The following is a 13309-nucleotide window of genomic DNA, read 5'->3' as shown; positions in this document are numbered from 1 at the left end:
TTATTTTACAGCTGAGCTTGCTATCAATCCTCCCATATTTAACTAAGGATAGAATATATAAAGTTTATGTGATCTGCCCATGTTCGTGTTGTGCACTCATAGACCAAATTCATGCTGTATTGTTAAACTGGTGACAAATTTGCCAATGTAGCACTACAGTGGGCTAAAATAATTTTCAAGCTGAGTGGATTTCTTTCTTTTTTGTTATTCTGCTGATGCAAATGTGTTAAAAAATAAGCTTGTTAGTATTGCATGCAAAATATTTTTAATTTTATTTTTTTTGTGAAAAAAGACTAAGTTATCGTTAGCATTTATCAAAACAGGAAAATGATGTGCATTGCTCTTTAATGTACATTGATAATAATGCCATCGGAGCCTACTTCTAAACATTTGAATCATTATTGAGCTGTTGTGTTTTGCTGCCTTGTGTTATTGTGCTGACATGTTCTTGCCTTGTCATGTTTTGAAGACAGCTTGAATAGGATGTATAATATCTTTTTTGTGATTGTCAAAAGTATTTAAAACTAACCCTGCCATGAATATGAATGAGTTTTGATACCCTAAGAATATGTCTCTGATACAAAGGTGAGCAATACCAGAGCACCACAAACAACAGATCTGTCTCATTTTCTCTTCACTGTGAACACCTCAGACTATAAACATAACACCAGGACATGTCACTTGCAGACTTTCTCAGATAATTCTGCACTTATGGGGTGTGTTGATAAAGTAGATGAGACAAAGTATAGGAATCAGGTGGGGAAACGTGTTTCTTGGTGCAGAAAGACTGTCTGCATCTTAACATCAGCAAAACCAAGGAACTGTTTATTAACTTTTGCCACATCAAAGAGCCTCTGCGCCCAGTCATTAATTATTCAAGAAGTGAATGCAGAGGTGGTGCATTGCTACAAGTACTTGGGTGTCAACATCAGTGACAGGCTGGACTGGTCTTGTAACACTGATCTGATTTGCTGGTTACTTTGTGATTTTAATAATATGGTTTACAAGTGAATCATTTGGTGTTTGTTCCAGAATATTCTGTTAGATGGCCAATGTGGCACCTAGAGTACAGATATGTTTAGTGGGCCAGTTGCTGTATTTATGGTGGGCAATAAGTCACATTTTCTAAACATGGATTCTGTGCTTAGCTTGAATGCTTTCAGTATAATAGTTTTCAAACATTTTCTTATTCCTTTGTAGGATATAATCGATGTTACATTGTTGGTCACGATTGGGGTGGTATGATTGCCTGGTTGTTTGCAATCTATTACCCAGAGATGGTGAATAAGCTAATAGTTCTCAATTGTCCTCATCCTTCTGCTTTTATTGGTAAGTGCATATTTACTTTACATTGCTCTTGAGCACCTCAATGGTTAACACTCATAGGTGATTATGCTATTCATTGATTATATATATTTTTAATTCCATCTGAAGTTGGATCCTAATTTTTGTAAAGAAGATCAGAGTTTCTTGGAAAGTACTGTATCGTATAGTCACCTCATCAAGTTTTCTATTGGCAGCACAGTGGTGCCTTAATCATTAACAACGATGAGATTCCATGAGGCTTCACACAGGAATATTATAGAAGATCTCACAAAGTGTTATAGAGAGAGCAACCTATCTCTTAATATCACCAAGACAAAAGCATTCACTATGGATTTGAGGAGACACAGTGCTTCATTTGGGTCCACATTCTTGTAGTGTAAACTTTTATAAATACACAGAAAGTGCTGACTGTATTGAGAGGCTTGTGGCACCTGACACATAAACATGTAGAATATTACAAAACTCTATCCTTGATACAAAATTATCTCACCTTTATAGTCAGAGAAGTGGTACTGTACCATTAAATCCAAGACCAGAAAGTTCATAAAGTATTTTTACATCAATAGTATGCATGTTGTGAATAACTGAAGTACAGTACCTTAATTGTCTGACTGCATTTCTTTAACTCTGAGGATATCATCGGTCATACGTTATGTATTGCATACTATATTGATATATTGACTATACTTGAACATAGTCTGAAACTGTGTATACCATTTCAAATTAATCCTTTTATTCATTTAGTTTTATAATGTAATGCTACCTTGACAACAAATATGAATAAAAGTTCTAATGTACTTTTTAAATTTTGTAAATAAAACTTGAACTTGTTTTGTAAGTATCTAGTTTTGTTCCTACTATTTAGTAACCAGTCCTTTCATATTTATTATTATATTATAACAATGCTTGAACAAAGCATATTCTTCATTTTTAGTCAGACCCAATTTGTTTTACTTCAATTTTTGATATGCCGAATTTTGGAAAATAGAACAAATATCTTTGTCACGTGTTCGCTCTGCTGTAAACCTTTTCTTTACTGCAGCATAGTGCCAAAAGAGTTTGGATGTTGGAATTAAATTTACCTGGATTAGAATGACTAAGTAGAATGCATTGCACCGTCCTGTTCACTTTATGCTTGGAGCTGTTACCAGCATTCCACATAATGTTATATTTTTTACTGTTAACATATAAAAACATAGTTTGTTTATTTCCATACCAGAGCCAAATTATATACCAGAGTATAATTACTCAGATCCCTTTAACAGAATTTGGTTATAAAGAAGACAGTATTTAATTGCCCAAACATTCTTGGTAATTTCTCACCCTAGCTAATAATAATGTGTTAGGAGTCAACCAGATTTAATGTATTATGGTTCAAATTCAATGTAATGATTTTCTGCACCAATGTAGATCCAGCTATTTGTTATTAGATACAGGTAAAGTCACCTTCTGAAAAGTGGTCATCTATCAATGGCTTTGTTCCACAACTTCCTTGTAATTTTATGGCCAACACATATGGAATTACGAAAAACTGTCCTTCAGAAAAAGCTCATGACATGCAATTCACCAGCTTTCCATTCTTTTTCGTGTCTCCTTTTGTGACTTACTAACTTAGACGTCATCTTTTGAGCTTATTTGTTGTATTATATATGAGAAGGCAGCTAACATTTCAGGTAGTTTTTTAATTTTCAACCTATGCGCTTTATGACCATTCGATTTATGACCACTACTGCATTTCATGGCAAACAACAGTTTTTGCCATGCCATATCTGTTTGCTGTGACTCATTCGTCTCGATCTGTTTATTACTTGCAGTGGTTTAGACTACGTTCAGCTACGTGTGTATGTGATCAAGTTGTATGAGGATGAAAGAAAGGGAGTGCGATTGCGTGTGACTTTTTAAGTTATCCCATTGTAAACGGTGTTTACTGCAATCACTGTATTGCTGCACTTTGAATCCGGTTAACCTCTGAAGCTTCTGCGTTGATGTGCCGCTTTGAGCCATGAAGGGGTAATGAAACTATAGTGAACTCTTTTATCTGTTAATGTTTATTATTAAACAGATTGTAATGTTAAAATTCAAAACATTCTGAGTGTTCATACTCTGCCAGTACAACTCCTGCTATCACGGTTAACACAGTGAACACTGGGAGAGGTTCACACTGATGGCATAGCATTACACAAACAAAGAAAGAATTTGTGAAGCTGTTAAAGGTACGGCACCCATTAGAGCAACAGTAATAGCGACATATACTAATAAAACGAAACAAATACAGTAATCCCTCGCTATATCGTGCTCGACTTTCGCGGCTTCACTCTATCGTGGATTTTATATGTAAGCATATCTAAATATATAACGCAGATTTTTCACTGCTCTGTGGGTTCTGCGGACAATGGGTCTTTTTACTTCCGGAACATGCTTCCTCAGTTGGTTTGCCCAGTTGATTTCATACAAGGGATGCTAGTGGCGGATGGCTGAGAAGCTAACCAATCAGAGCATGCAGTTAAATTCCTGTGTGCTGACTGGCTCAGCGATGGAGCACCCAATTCAATTCCGCGGTGTTAACCAGGAGGTCTCGTCTCACTCATTCAGCATCAACATGTTTCGCTGTGTAAAAACTTTTGTGCTCTTTTGTGTTTATCTTTGTGCATAGTCAAGCCCTTAATTATGGCTCCAAAACAAGCTGCTCCTGCTACTGCTTCAGGGGCCATGCCCAAGCGCCAATGGAAGATGCGTATTTATTGCTGGTGGCCTGTCTATTGTAATGTCTATAACATGTGATATCGGAGACGCTTGATATCTTTAAAATAATACTTCGGTTTTACTGTATATAAACAGTGTGTTTACATACATAATTTCAATGAATCTTACCTAATATCTAAGAGAATACAAAGGGTTTATGCTGTATAACTGTGCGGGAAATATTTATAAACAGTGTGGGAGTGTTTATAAGGGCTTAAAATATATAAAAATAACCATACAAACATATGGTTTCTACTTCGCGGATTTTCACCTATCGCGGGGGGTTCTGGAACGCAACCTCTACGATCGAGGAGGGAGTACTGCATACAGAAAAAAGCTAGAAAATCTACAGTGTCCTAATAATGAGGAAAAAAATTATATAAACAAACAATATGACTTAAGGGACTTATTATACAGTACTATACATACGGTAGGGTTAGAATACAAATACTAATCTGTCTTATGTCCAGATCAATTTATGACTGGTCTGTCGGAACATGGACATAAGTCGATGACTACCTGTATTTATAGCTTTTGGGTCAATTTTACCTGTTTGTAGTTCAGTCTCTAAATTGTAATCGTCTTACTGTATGTTTTGTGCTCTATTTTGAATTAAGATTATTTCCACTAACTCTTTATTTTTGTTTTTTCCTCTGTCAAATGGCAATCATATGGCTGCATTTTGTCTGTTTTTTTTAACTGTTTCTTAGTTTCTAATTTTGACTGCATGTTTATGTCCCTGTGCCTTCCCATTGTCTATCTTGCAGATAAGAACTCTTTTTTTACTAACCATTTTTAAGTTACAACTGTTTTACCATATTTGTATGAAGTCATCTTTCCTCTCTACTGTAGTCATGGATGCAAAAAAAACAAGTGAATATGGGAGTTGAGCTAGATTAATCATGCATCAACATGGTAGTTTAGTCAGTCAAAATTCTCAAGAAACAAAACAACATTTTTATTCTAAGAAGAAAGTGATGCTCTAGTTATTTTGATAGTAACAGTTATTTCAAATAACTGAACAATTTATAGACTTAATTATACTGGCCAAATGGGCTGTGTCTGCAATTCCAGGACTTGTGTTCCTCAGGAAAACCTTTCAGATTGTGCCAAAAAATCGTTCTCAAAGTGAACACACTTGGAGCTGTGTGAGCCTATGGTATTGTATCCTTCTAAAGCCAAATGTATGGTTGTTCTTATGAGTTCTGTTCCTGATGGAAGCTGTTTTCCTGCTCTTTTTTAGAGCACTGAAATTCTCTGTTTCACTTTGGTGTGTCACCCACCAGCTGTTCCTTGACATATGGTTTACGATTGTTTGGAGGCCTCTCTGTTGGTCACATTTCCAGTTTGCTGTTTCTTTGCAATTCTAATTGTTTGCCTGTCAAGGATATTTAAACTTACATAAATTTGTCATGATTTAAGATATTTAGTGACATTATTTCAGTCCTACTGTGTATTTCTAGTTTTGTCTTTAGTTTTTAGTCTTCATTTTTTCAACTTTCACAGCTTTTTTGATTATAATTTTGACTGCTGTTTGTTTTTAATTTTGTTTGGAGAGCTATTTTTATCTGTCTACTGTTACACTCTCTCTCGCACACACACAAACAAGAGGTTCCTGTATCAATGAAATGCTTTCCACTCAAAATGGGATTTACCCAGGAACGTTCAAGAGATGGTGAATATTTTATGGGCTAAGGTAAGCAGGCAGTGGAAGGGTCTCAAATACATACACTCTGATAACAGTGGCTCCCAAGGGTATAACACAGAAAAATAAAAAAAAGAGTGCAACATTACCCTTAACAAGTGATAGCATAAATTAACATTAAAAATTCAGAGTGTAAAATGAACATTAAAATGTGAGAATGTGAAATTAACAATTAAAAGTTATAGCATGAAATTAATGAATGATGAAAGCACAAAATTAACATTAAAAAGTGAGAGCATGATATCAACCAAAACTCACAACGGAAATAAACTTCACAACAGAAATGGAAACATAAGTGACACGCACTCTCTGGCAGCACATGAGCCCTATTTCCCACAGCATGCTGTCCCTGGAATTTAACCTTGAACTGCCTTGTCGTAGATGTGTGAACAAAGACACAGTCATGAATACTAAGAAAATGAAATTGATGTGTTGAAATTGCCTGCACACAGTGAAGCAGCAGTGAAACAGAGAGGACAGTCACATGGGTCTGTCTCACACGCAGGTCTAAAGAGCTCAGTTGAAATCCAAGCCCAAGAATCGCCTGTACAATCTGTATGCTGAAATAAATAAATGCACTTATTGTATTTTGTTGCAATTCTTTTATGATTTATTATTTATGTGTAAAAAGTACAAAAGGACACAAGATGTTTTGCCCACTTGGACAGCTCCAGCTGACTGGGTGTGAATTGTGCACCTGATCACTATCTAGATGGATTTTGCATGAGTCTCCTCGAGTCTGCAAGGCTTTTTCTCTGGTGACTATTCACTCCTTTTTTTACTTGCATATCCTATAGATGCACGGCATTGTCTCTTCCTTTCCTGTCCTAAAACTAGAATACATTCTTCATTGAATCATTTAAAGTGCATACTTGGTGAACTCATTTTTGCTTTGAGGAAAGGATAATGATTTTTTTAACATTAATTTAAACACTTCTACTGTATTTTTGTGTTTGTAAAACATGAGTGAAATCTAATGACAACTGTAAAAATAAAAAGGTTGGTTTTGTAGCTGTACAATATCTGATTTTTAAACTTATTACAGATATGAAAAATACCTTTCTTTGTTTCTAGATTACACTCTGCGCCATCCTTCCCAACTGAAGAAGTCCAGCTACTTCTTCTTTTTTCAGTTGCCCAGGCTTCCTGAGTTAATGCTGAGCATTAATGATTTTAAGGTAAGGTAGATGTTCAAAACCAATTATAAATTTGAAGACATTAATTACATAAGGAACATTACTGTGTAGAGTGATTAATACAGAGCACGTGCTAGTATTCAGTAAATGAACTTGAGAATAAAATAACCTTTGGATTTATGGCTGTTGCAGTGTGTTCTTTTGAATGCTAAACAGTTCTGCCTACACACAAATTACTTTGCTTTGCTACCTACAAAATGAAAGAGAAAAGAAATAATACAATTATGTAATGCTTTTCTGAAACCTTTTTGATTGTGTAGTCCAATTCAGGATAGTTTCTCATTAGAATAGCATTACTAAACTAGAAACCTTATACAATGGCACAAGGACAATTAAGATATGCCAAGGGCTAAACAACGTGATCTACTAAATAAGAAGCGATTTAAATACTTATATTTATACATCTTTGTATGAAAGTATACTTGGAGGTTAACGAGGTTACCCTTTAGTTTATATTTTGACATAGTTTGATATATTCTGTTGAGGTGCTATAGAATTCTATCCATCTGTATCCACATGTTGAAAACTGTAGTGGATGATTTGATTTTTGCAACATATACGTTTACAAGTTAAGCTAAAATTTCTGTTTTCTTTATATGAATGCGGTCATATGCCTTGTCATTATAGATCTTGACTTTATGAGTACTCCCATTTTAAAAGAAGAAAAGAATGAAAGAATCTGTATTCCTGACATTTTTCACAAAACAAGTATGTTCCAGGGCATTTGCTGGTTCCATCACTGTGTTACCTGCAGTAACCAAAGTTGCTCTAGAACTGGGCATAAAGTAGTTTCTCCATTATAAACACTTCACAATATAAATGTATTAAACACTTAAGACAAAGGTCATGTGTACATAGTATAAATACTTACTTAGTACTTAGGTCATTCTGTGCCTTTGGGTACATTGGGCAGCAATTTGGCACCACCTTTTTTGATTGGCTGCTGCTCCCTTCAGCATTTTGCCAGGTGATGTTTATTTGTTTCAAGTCATTGTGAATGTTCTGTCCCACATGAGCATTGTCCTTCCTCCATTCTGCATCCCTTCCGGTGGAATCCATTTCATGACTGTCTTTAAATGGCGGCATTCAGTGAGACATAGGATGTGAACAGCCAGCCTTATTTGCCGTTGAGACAGTGTACATGCCTTTGACCTTCTCCAGACCTCTTTGTTGGTAATGTGGTCACGCCAGCTTATCTTCAAGATCTGTCTCAGACATCTCTGGTGGAAAACATTAAGCTTGTTATCAGTTCTGACTTTACTGTTCCTTGTTTCGCTGGTGTAGATGGCTGTTGGTAGAACAGTGCTGCTGTAGAGCAGGAGTTTCATGTCAATGGAGTGTATTCTTTGGAAAACTGCCACTGCCTTGCCGATTCTATAGTTAACATCAGCTTCAAAGTCAATGTCATTACTCACTGTGCTGCCTAGATATGTGAGTGGTCTAATGTTTCGATTTCTGTGTGGTTAACCTAGATGGCCATTATGGTCTGAATGTCACTACTGTCCACCTTCACTGTTTTTTTTTTTCTTTTGCTTGCAGTGGGGCCACGGGTTTGGAGAATTAAAGCTCAACCCTACTGGGGCCTGTGGCCACTGCCACAGGGTGCCTGGATGTTTGCTCAGCCCTTGTTTGGAGCACTTCCATCACACCTAGAAGTGCTGCTGGAAGAAGGTCAAGGAGTACCCGGAGCACTTCCGGGTGCCTTATAAAAGGAGCCAGCAACTGCTACTCCAGGAGCAAGAGTCAGGAGGAGGTGGACAAAGCTTGCTGGAGAAAGTGTAGAGGCAAAGAGAAAGAGAGAAAGAATGGAAGAAGAAGTATATTTTGTGATTTTGACTGTGGAAAAGAAGAAAAATAAAAACGTGTTGCTGAACTTGTGTTGGGGTTGGGACAGCTGATGAGCCCCCCATATACCTCGGCTGGGCCCACTTGTTGTATCCTTAAGAACAAAATTGGCAAGAAGTGAAGAGGGGACAGATGCACCGTTGTCACACACCAGTGGTGATGTTGAAAAATTCTGTTTTTCCTGTTTCTGTCTTAACGTTGCAACGAGAGTTTGCATACAGGCTTCTGAAGATGTTAACGTAGGGGTTAGTTGATTCGGTGTTTGTTGGAAATGCTCCATCCAGCACTGATACTACTCGTCTGGTGTGGCCAGAATCTTTCCTGACTTGTCTTTCATTGGCGCCATTTGAGTTACTCTTTGTTCCTGTTATTTCCCGCACAATTCCGTTTAAGGTCTTAGCATCATTGCTCCTAGCTGCTTCTTCCGCCTTGGTGCCTTAACTTGTTTAGCCAGATTTGCTTATCAGCACAGCAGCTCTGTTTCACATGTCGATCCAAATCAAGATATTCTCTGACAAGTTTTGCCTACTCTTCTGCTGTTCTTGCACTGTCTCTATTTCTCTTTGCCATTCCTTTCATCACTAAGCTTCCAGGTTGGTTACCTTTTGTGATCCTCTTCTTCTCCCATTTGTTCTTTCTTAACTTTTTGTCACTGCCTCCATTACGTTTTTCCACTGGTCTTCCAAATCAGTTCCTGCTTCTTGTAACTGGTGGAATCTATTTCCGTACTGTTATCAGGTATTGCTGAGACATGGCAGGGTCCTTCAGCTTATCATTCACCTAGGGTTTGATCTTCTCCTGTTTGGTGTGCTTCTTCAAATGCAATTTCACTTCGACTTGTAGAAGGTGGTGGTCTGAGCCCACATATGTGCCTCTGAATGCTATAATTAACTAGAGCTGATCTCCAATGTTGGCTGATGAAAATATAGTCAAATATAGTTTTATTGTTGGTAGTGCCATCAGGTGATCTCCAGGTCTTGTTATGGATGACTTTGTGCTGGAAGTATTATCGATGGTGTTCTCCATTGTCACTGGTCCTCTGTGCTGATCCAAAAGGTCCAACAACATTTCCCATACTATGCCTTCTGATGTTAATCTGCACATTCAGTTTACCCATTAACAGTTTCACGTCATGTCTGGGAATATTGTTGAATGTGTCCTGCAGCTGCTCGTAAAATTAATCTTTTTCAGTATCATTTGCCTCTTCAGCTGGTGCGTCCACTTGGATGATGGTGAATTTCCAATGCCTTGACCAGAAGAAGGCTATGATAATGTGTTCATTGTCTGGCTTCCAACCCATAAGCTCTGTGGTAGCCTGTTTGTCTAGTACCATATTGACTCCTCAGGTGTGTTTCTTTTCATGACCTAAGTAGGAATTCAGTTCTTCACTTCCACTCCATTGCATCTCACTAATTCCCAAGATACTGAGCTGGTATTCCTTAAGTTACCTCAGTAGAAGTAACGTGTCTCCACTCAAATTCCGGCACATCGGGATACTAATTTCCTTTCAGTTTTCATTAGTGTCCCTTTTGCAGAATCTTGTCCATTGCCTTTTCCTTTGTGCCAATCTTCTTTTTGACATTCACTTGATGTTTTCTGTAGTTGTTATAGGGTTTTATGGGACCGGGTTGCTAGCCCTCCGCCCAACATTCCTCCTTCTACCTCCAGGCTTAGGACAAGTATCGGCAGGCAGATTAATTGTAAAAATAGTACAATGTAAATCTTTTTGTAGTTGCATTATCTCCTACAGAAAAGTAACATCATGGGAAAGCTAGCAACAATTAATATAACATCACGCATTAAATGTAATATAAGATATTATATGCAAGAAGCACTCATGCAGTTGTCAGCAAAACTGACTTTTAAGTAGCTTTATAGTCTGTGGATAAAAACTGTCCTTGAATTTGTGATGTAAATGATGTGACTTTTGATTGTCAGGTGCCAGTTTCCAGGACAGATGAGGTTTTTAATAATACTGTTTGCCTTTCTGAGGCAAAGTATGCTACAGTCATCAAGGCTTTAGTCGGACATCTGGTTAAGTGAAGTTTTTGTTGAGCTTTCATGAATGGCAGCTGAGAAGAGTTTTGACCACTTTAGTTCATCAGTAACGGTGACTGCTATTTATTTGAAGCTGTTGACCTCCCTCACTAGTGTTCAGTTCATGAAGATTGTTGTATGGCCTGCCTTTTGTTTGCTGAGGTCTGGTACCAGCTCCTTTTTTCCTGACATCTTGTGTGTCTAGTGCTATAACTCTGCAGTTTCATCCTCCTATTCTGAGAACACATGGAAAGTCGCTTTCTTAGCAGGTAACTGATCATCCTTGTCTTGAAACCCTAAGTCCAAAATCAACTTTTTGGCTGCATGAATCACAGCTTTTCATTAATTTTTGTCAAATATTTTCAGTTGTCATGGCTTTGGACTATGTATATACATACACAGGTAGTCCCCAAATTACAGACATCCGACCTACGACTTACGAATGGGGCCGCAGCTGCAACACATGTGCCTCAGTAACTGCTGCTCCGTCGTCTATCTTCGGCCTGGGAACGCTGCAAGCGGTGACTGGAGGGGGTTGATTTCGCTGCTCGCGCAGTGTAATGTTCCTCGGGCGGTTCCCGGCGGCAAGTGGTGACCTGTGGTCCATAGTCACCGGGGCCACAGCTATCGCTTGTGTGCAGGACAGAGGCTTGATGGGGTGGTTTGCTGCCCACCCACCAGGCCGCCGCAACTACTGCTCCTGATTGGATGCAGGCTGGATGGAGTGAAGTGGGGTATTTCACTGCCTGCCCACCACACACGGCTGCCCCATTTGTTCTCGGTGGGCTGCTGGGGATGCTGCAAGTGGTGACTCGGTTATGGCTGAACGGAGGCCATTGAGGGTGAATGGGGTGGCAGGGGGTAGCATTGTAGTGTGCCTCGGGTGGCTGCCTGTTGAATGGGGGCGGTGTTGGGCGATTCACTACCCGCCTTTGGCTGCACTGTGTTTGTTCTTGGTTGGCGGATGCTGCAGGCAGCATACTGTAGTGGTGGTGACAGATTGTTGGATGGGTGGTAAACCGCCCCTTGCCGCCCCCATTCATTCTCAATAGCAAGCCTGCTTGTACTGTTAAGCACATAGCAGGAAGTTGTCTCTTGTCAGTACATCAGACGTGTTGACAACGGGTGCCTTCCTGCTGTGATAGCGTGTACAGTGCTGTGCAGAAGAGCTCCTCTTAACCTTTTGTCTTCACCCTTCAAGAATGTCTCTGAAACACAAATCTGATGCAAGTGCTTGTGATACAGTAAAGAAGAGAAAAACTATCACCATTGAAAATCAAGCAGAAATAATAAAAAGGTCAGAGAGGGGTGAAACTCCATCATTCATTGACTTGGTTACAGTCGGTCAACTATACCATTTATTAAAATAATATAACTGTTCTGACTTACATACAAATTCAACTTAAGTACAAACCTACAGTCCCTATCTCGTATGTAACCCTGGGACTGCCTGTATATACTAGGGGGCTTCACCTCCTGCTCACTTTGCTTGCCAACCCCCCCGGCCTGCACTATGCTCCCATTTGTGGATTTCACTTTCACCAAACAACAAATCTTTTAATTCTCACGCATACGCCTCTTCATTGGAAAGAAACACTACTTTTCCCAGATGGCAAAACGAATTAGACGATCTACAAGTCTCCAACTTAAAGTTTAAATCCAAACAATATTTTCAATCTCTTTTTGTTGTTCCATTATTTCATAGAGTAATAATTTCTGTTTGTTTGCGCTAATCATTATCATTTTTTTCAGACTTTCGAATTTTAGTACTTTCATTATCTCGAACCTGCTCTGCATGTGTATCGCACCAACATTTTTGAATTCTTTACAATGATCTACTTTGTCATCTACTCTCTGTTCTTTATTTCCGGCCCTGTGCGTGGTTAAATCTCTTCGCACAAAGTCTCATCTTACAGGACATGAAATTATCTCTTTGAAAAAATCACGTCTTGTCCCAGTTTTTTTTATTATAATATATATATATATATATATGGGTTGGCAAAAGTAGGTTTACAGTTGTTCGTATGGAAAAAGACATCCAGCTTATAATTATTACAATAGCTTTATTAACTTTATTAACTCAAAAGAATGTTACAGTGGCACAGTGCACTTAGGTACAATCTCATAAGTGCTCAAATTACCTAAAAGATATATATGTTTCACAACCTCACAACTATAAATTTACTTTTGCCCACGCCTGTGTATATATATATAAATATATACTGTATATAGTAAATCAAATGGACAACAAGTCAAAAAGGGTTGGAGCACCACAGTGAACCCCATATACAGTATATATACAGTAATTGTAGAGATGTCTTCTTCAAATGAGGGCCTTGTTAAGACTGACTCCAAGCTAACAACAGAGCCAGGGGGAGAAAAATGGAAGTGATATCAGCCGTGGTTTGTCCGCCAATCATCCATTCTGCAGAGGAAGGAAGAAAAAAGGCATTAAATG

At 38.3% G+C, this 13309-nt stretch overlaps 1 protein-coding gene across 2 annotated transcripts in view; it reads left to right on the top strand.

The window, feature by feature from the left end:
• ephx4 (epoxide hydrolase 4) overlaps positions 1-13309 on the top strand; it is a 53985-nt gene that overhangs the window by 14814 nt on the left and 25862 nt on the right. For both annotated transcript variants that reach the window (XM_039734815.1, XM_039734814.1), the window contains exons 4-5: positions 1201-1329; positions 6848-6951. In XM_039734815.1, coding sequence (XP_039590749.1) covers positions 1201-1329; positions 6848-6951 — 233 coding nt within the window. The remainder of the gene's footprint in view (positions 1-1200; positions 1330-6847; positions 6952-13309) is intronic.

This window comes from Polypterus senegalus, chromosome 14 (assembly GCF_016835505.1).
Source record: "Polypterus senegalus isolate Bchr_013 chromosome 14, ASM1683550v1, whole genome shotgun sequence".
Taxonomy (NCBI): domain Eukaryota; kingdom Metazoa; phylum Chordata; class Cladistia; order Polypteriformes; family Polypteridae; genus Polypterus; species Polypterus senegalus.
The sequence above is the reverse complement of the archived record's forward strand: the minus strand, read 5'-3'. Positions and strand labels throughout refer to the sequence as shown.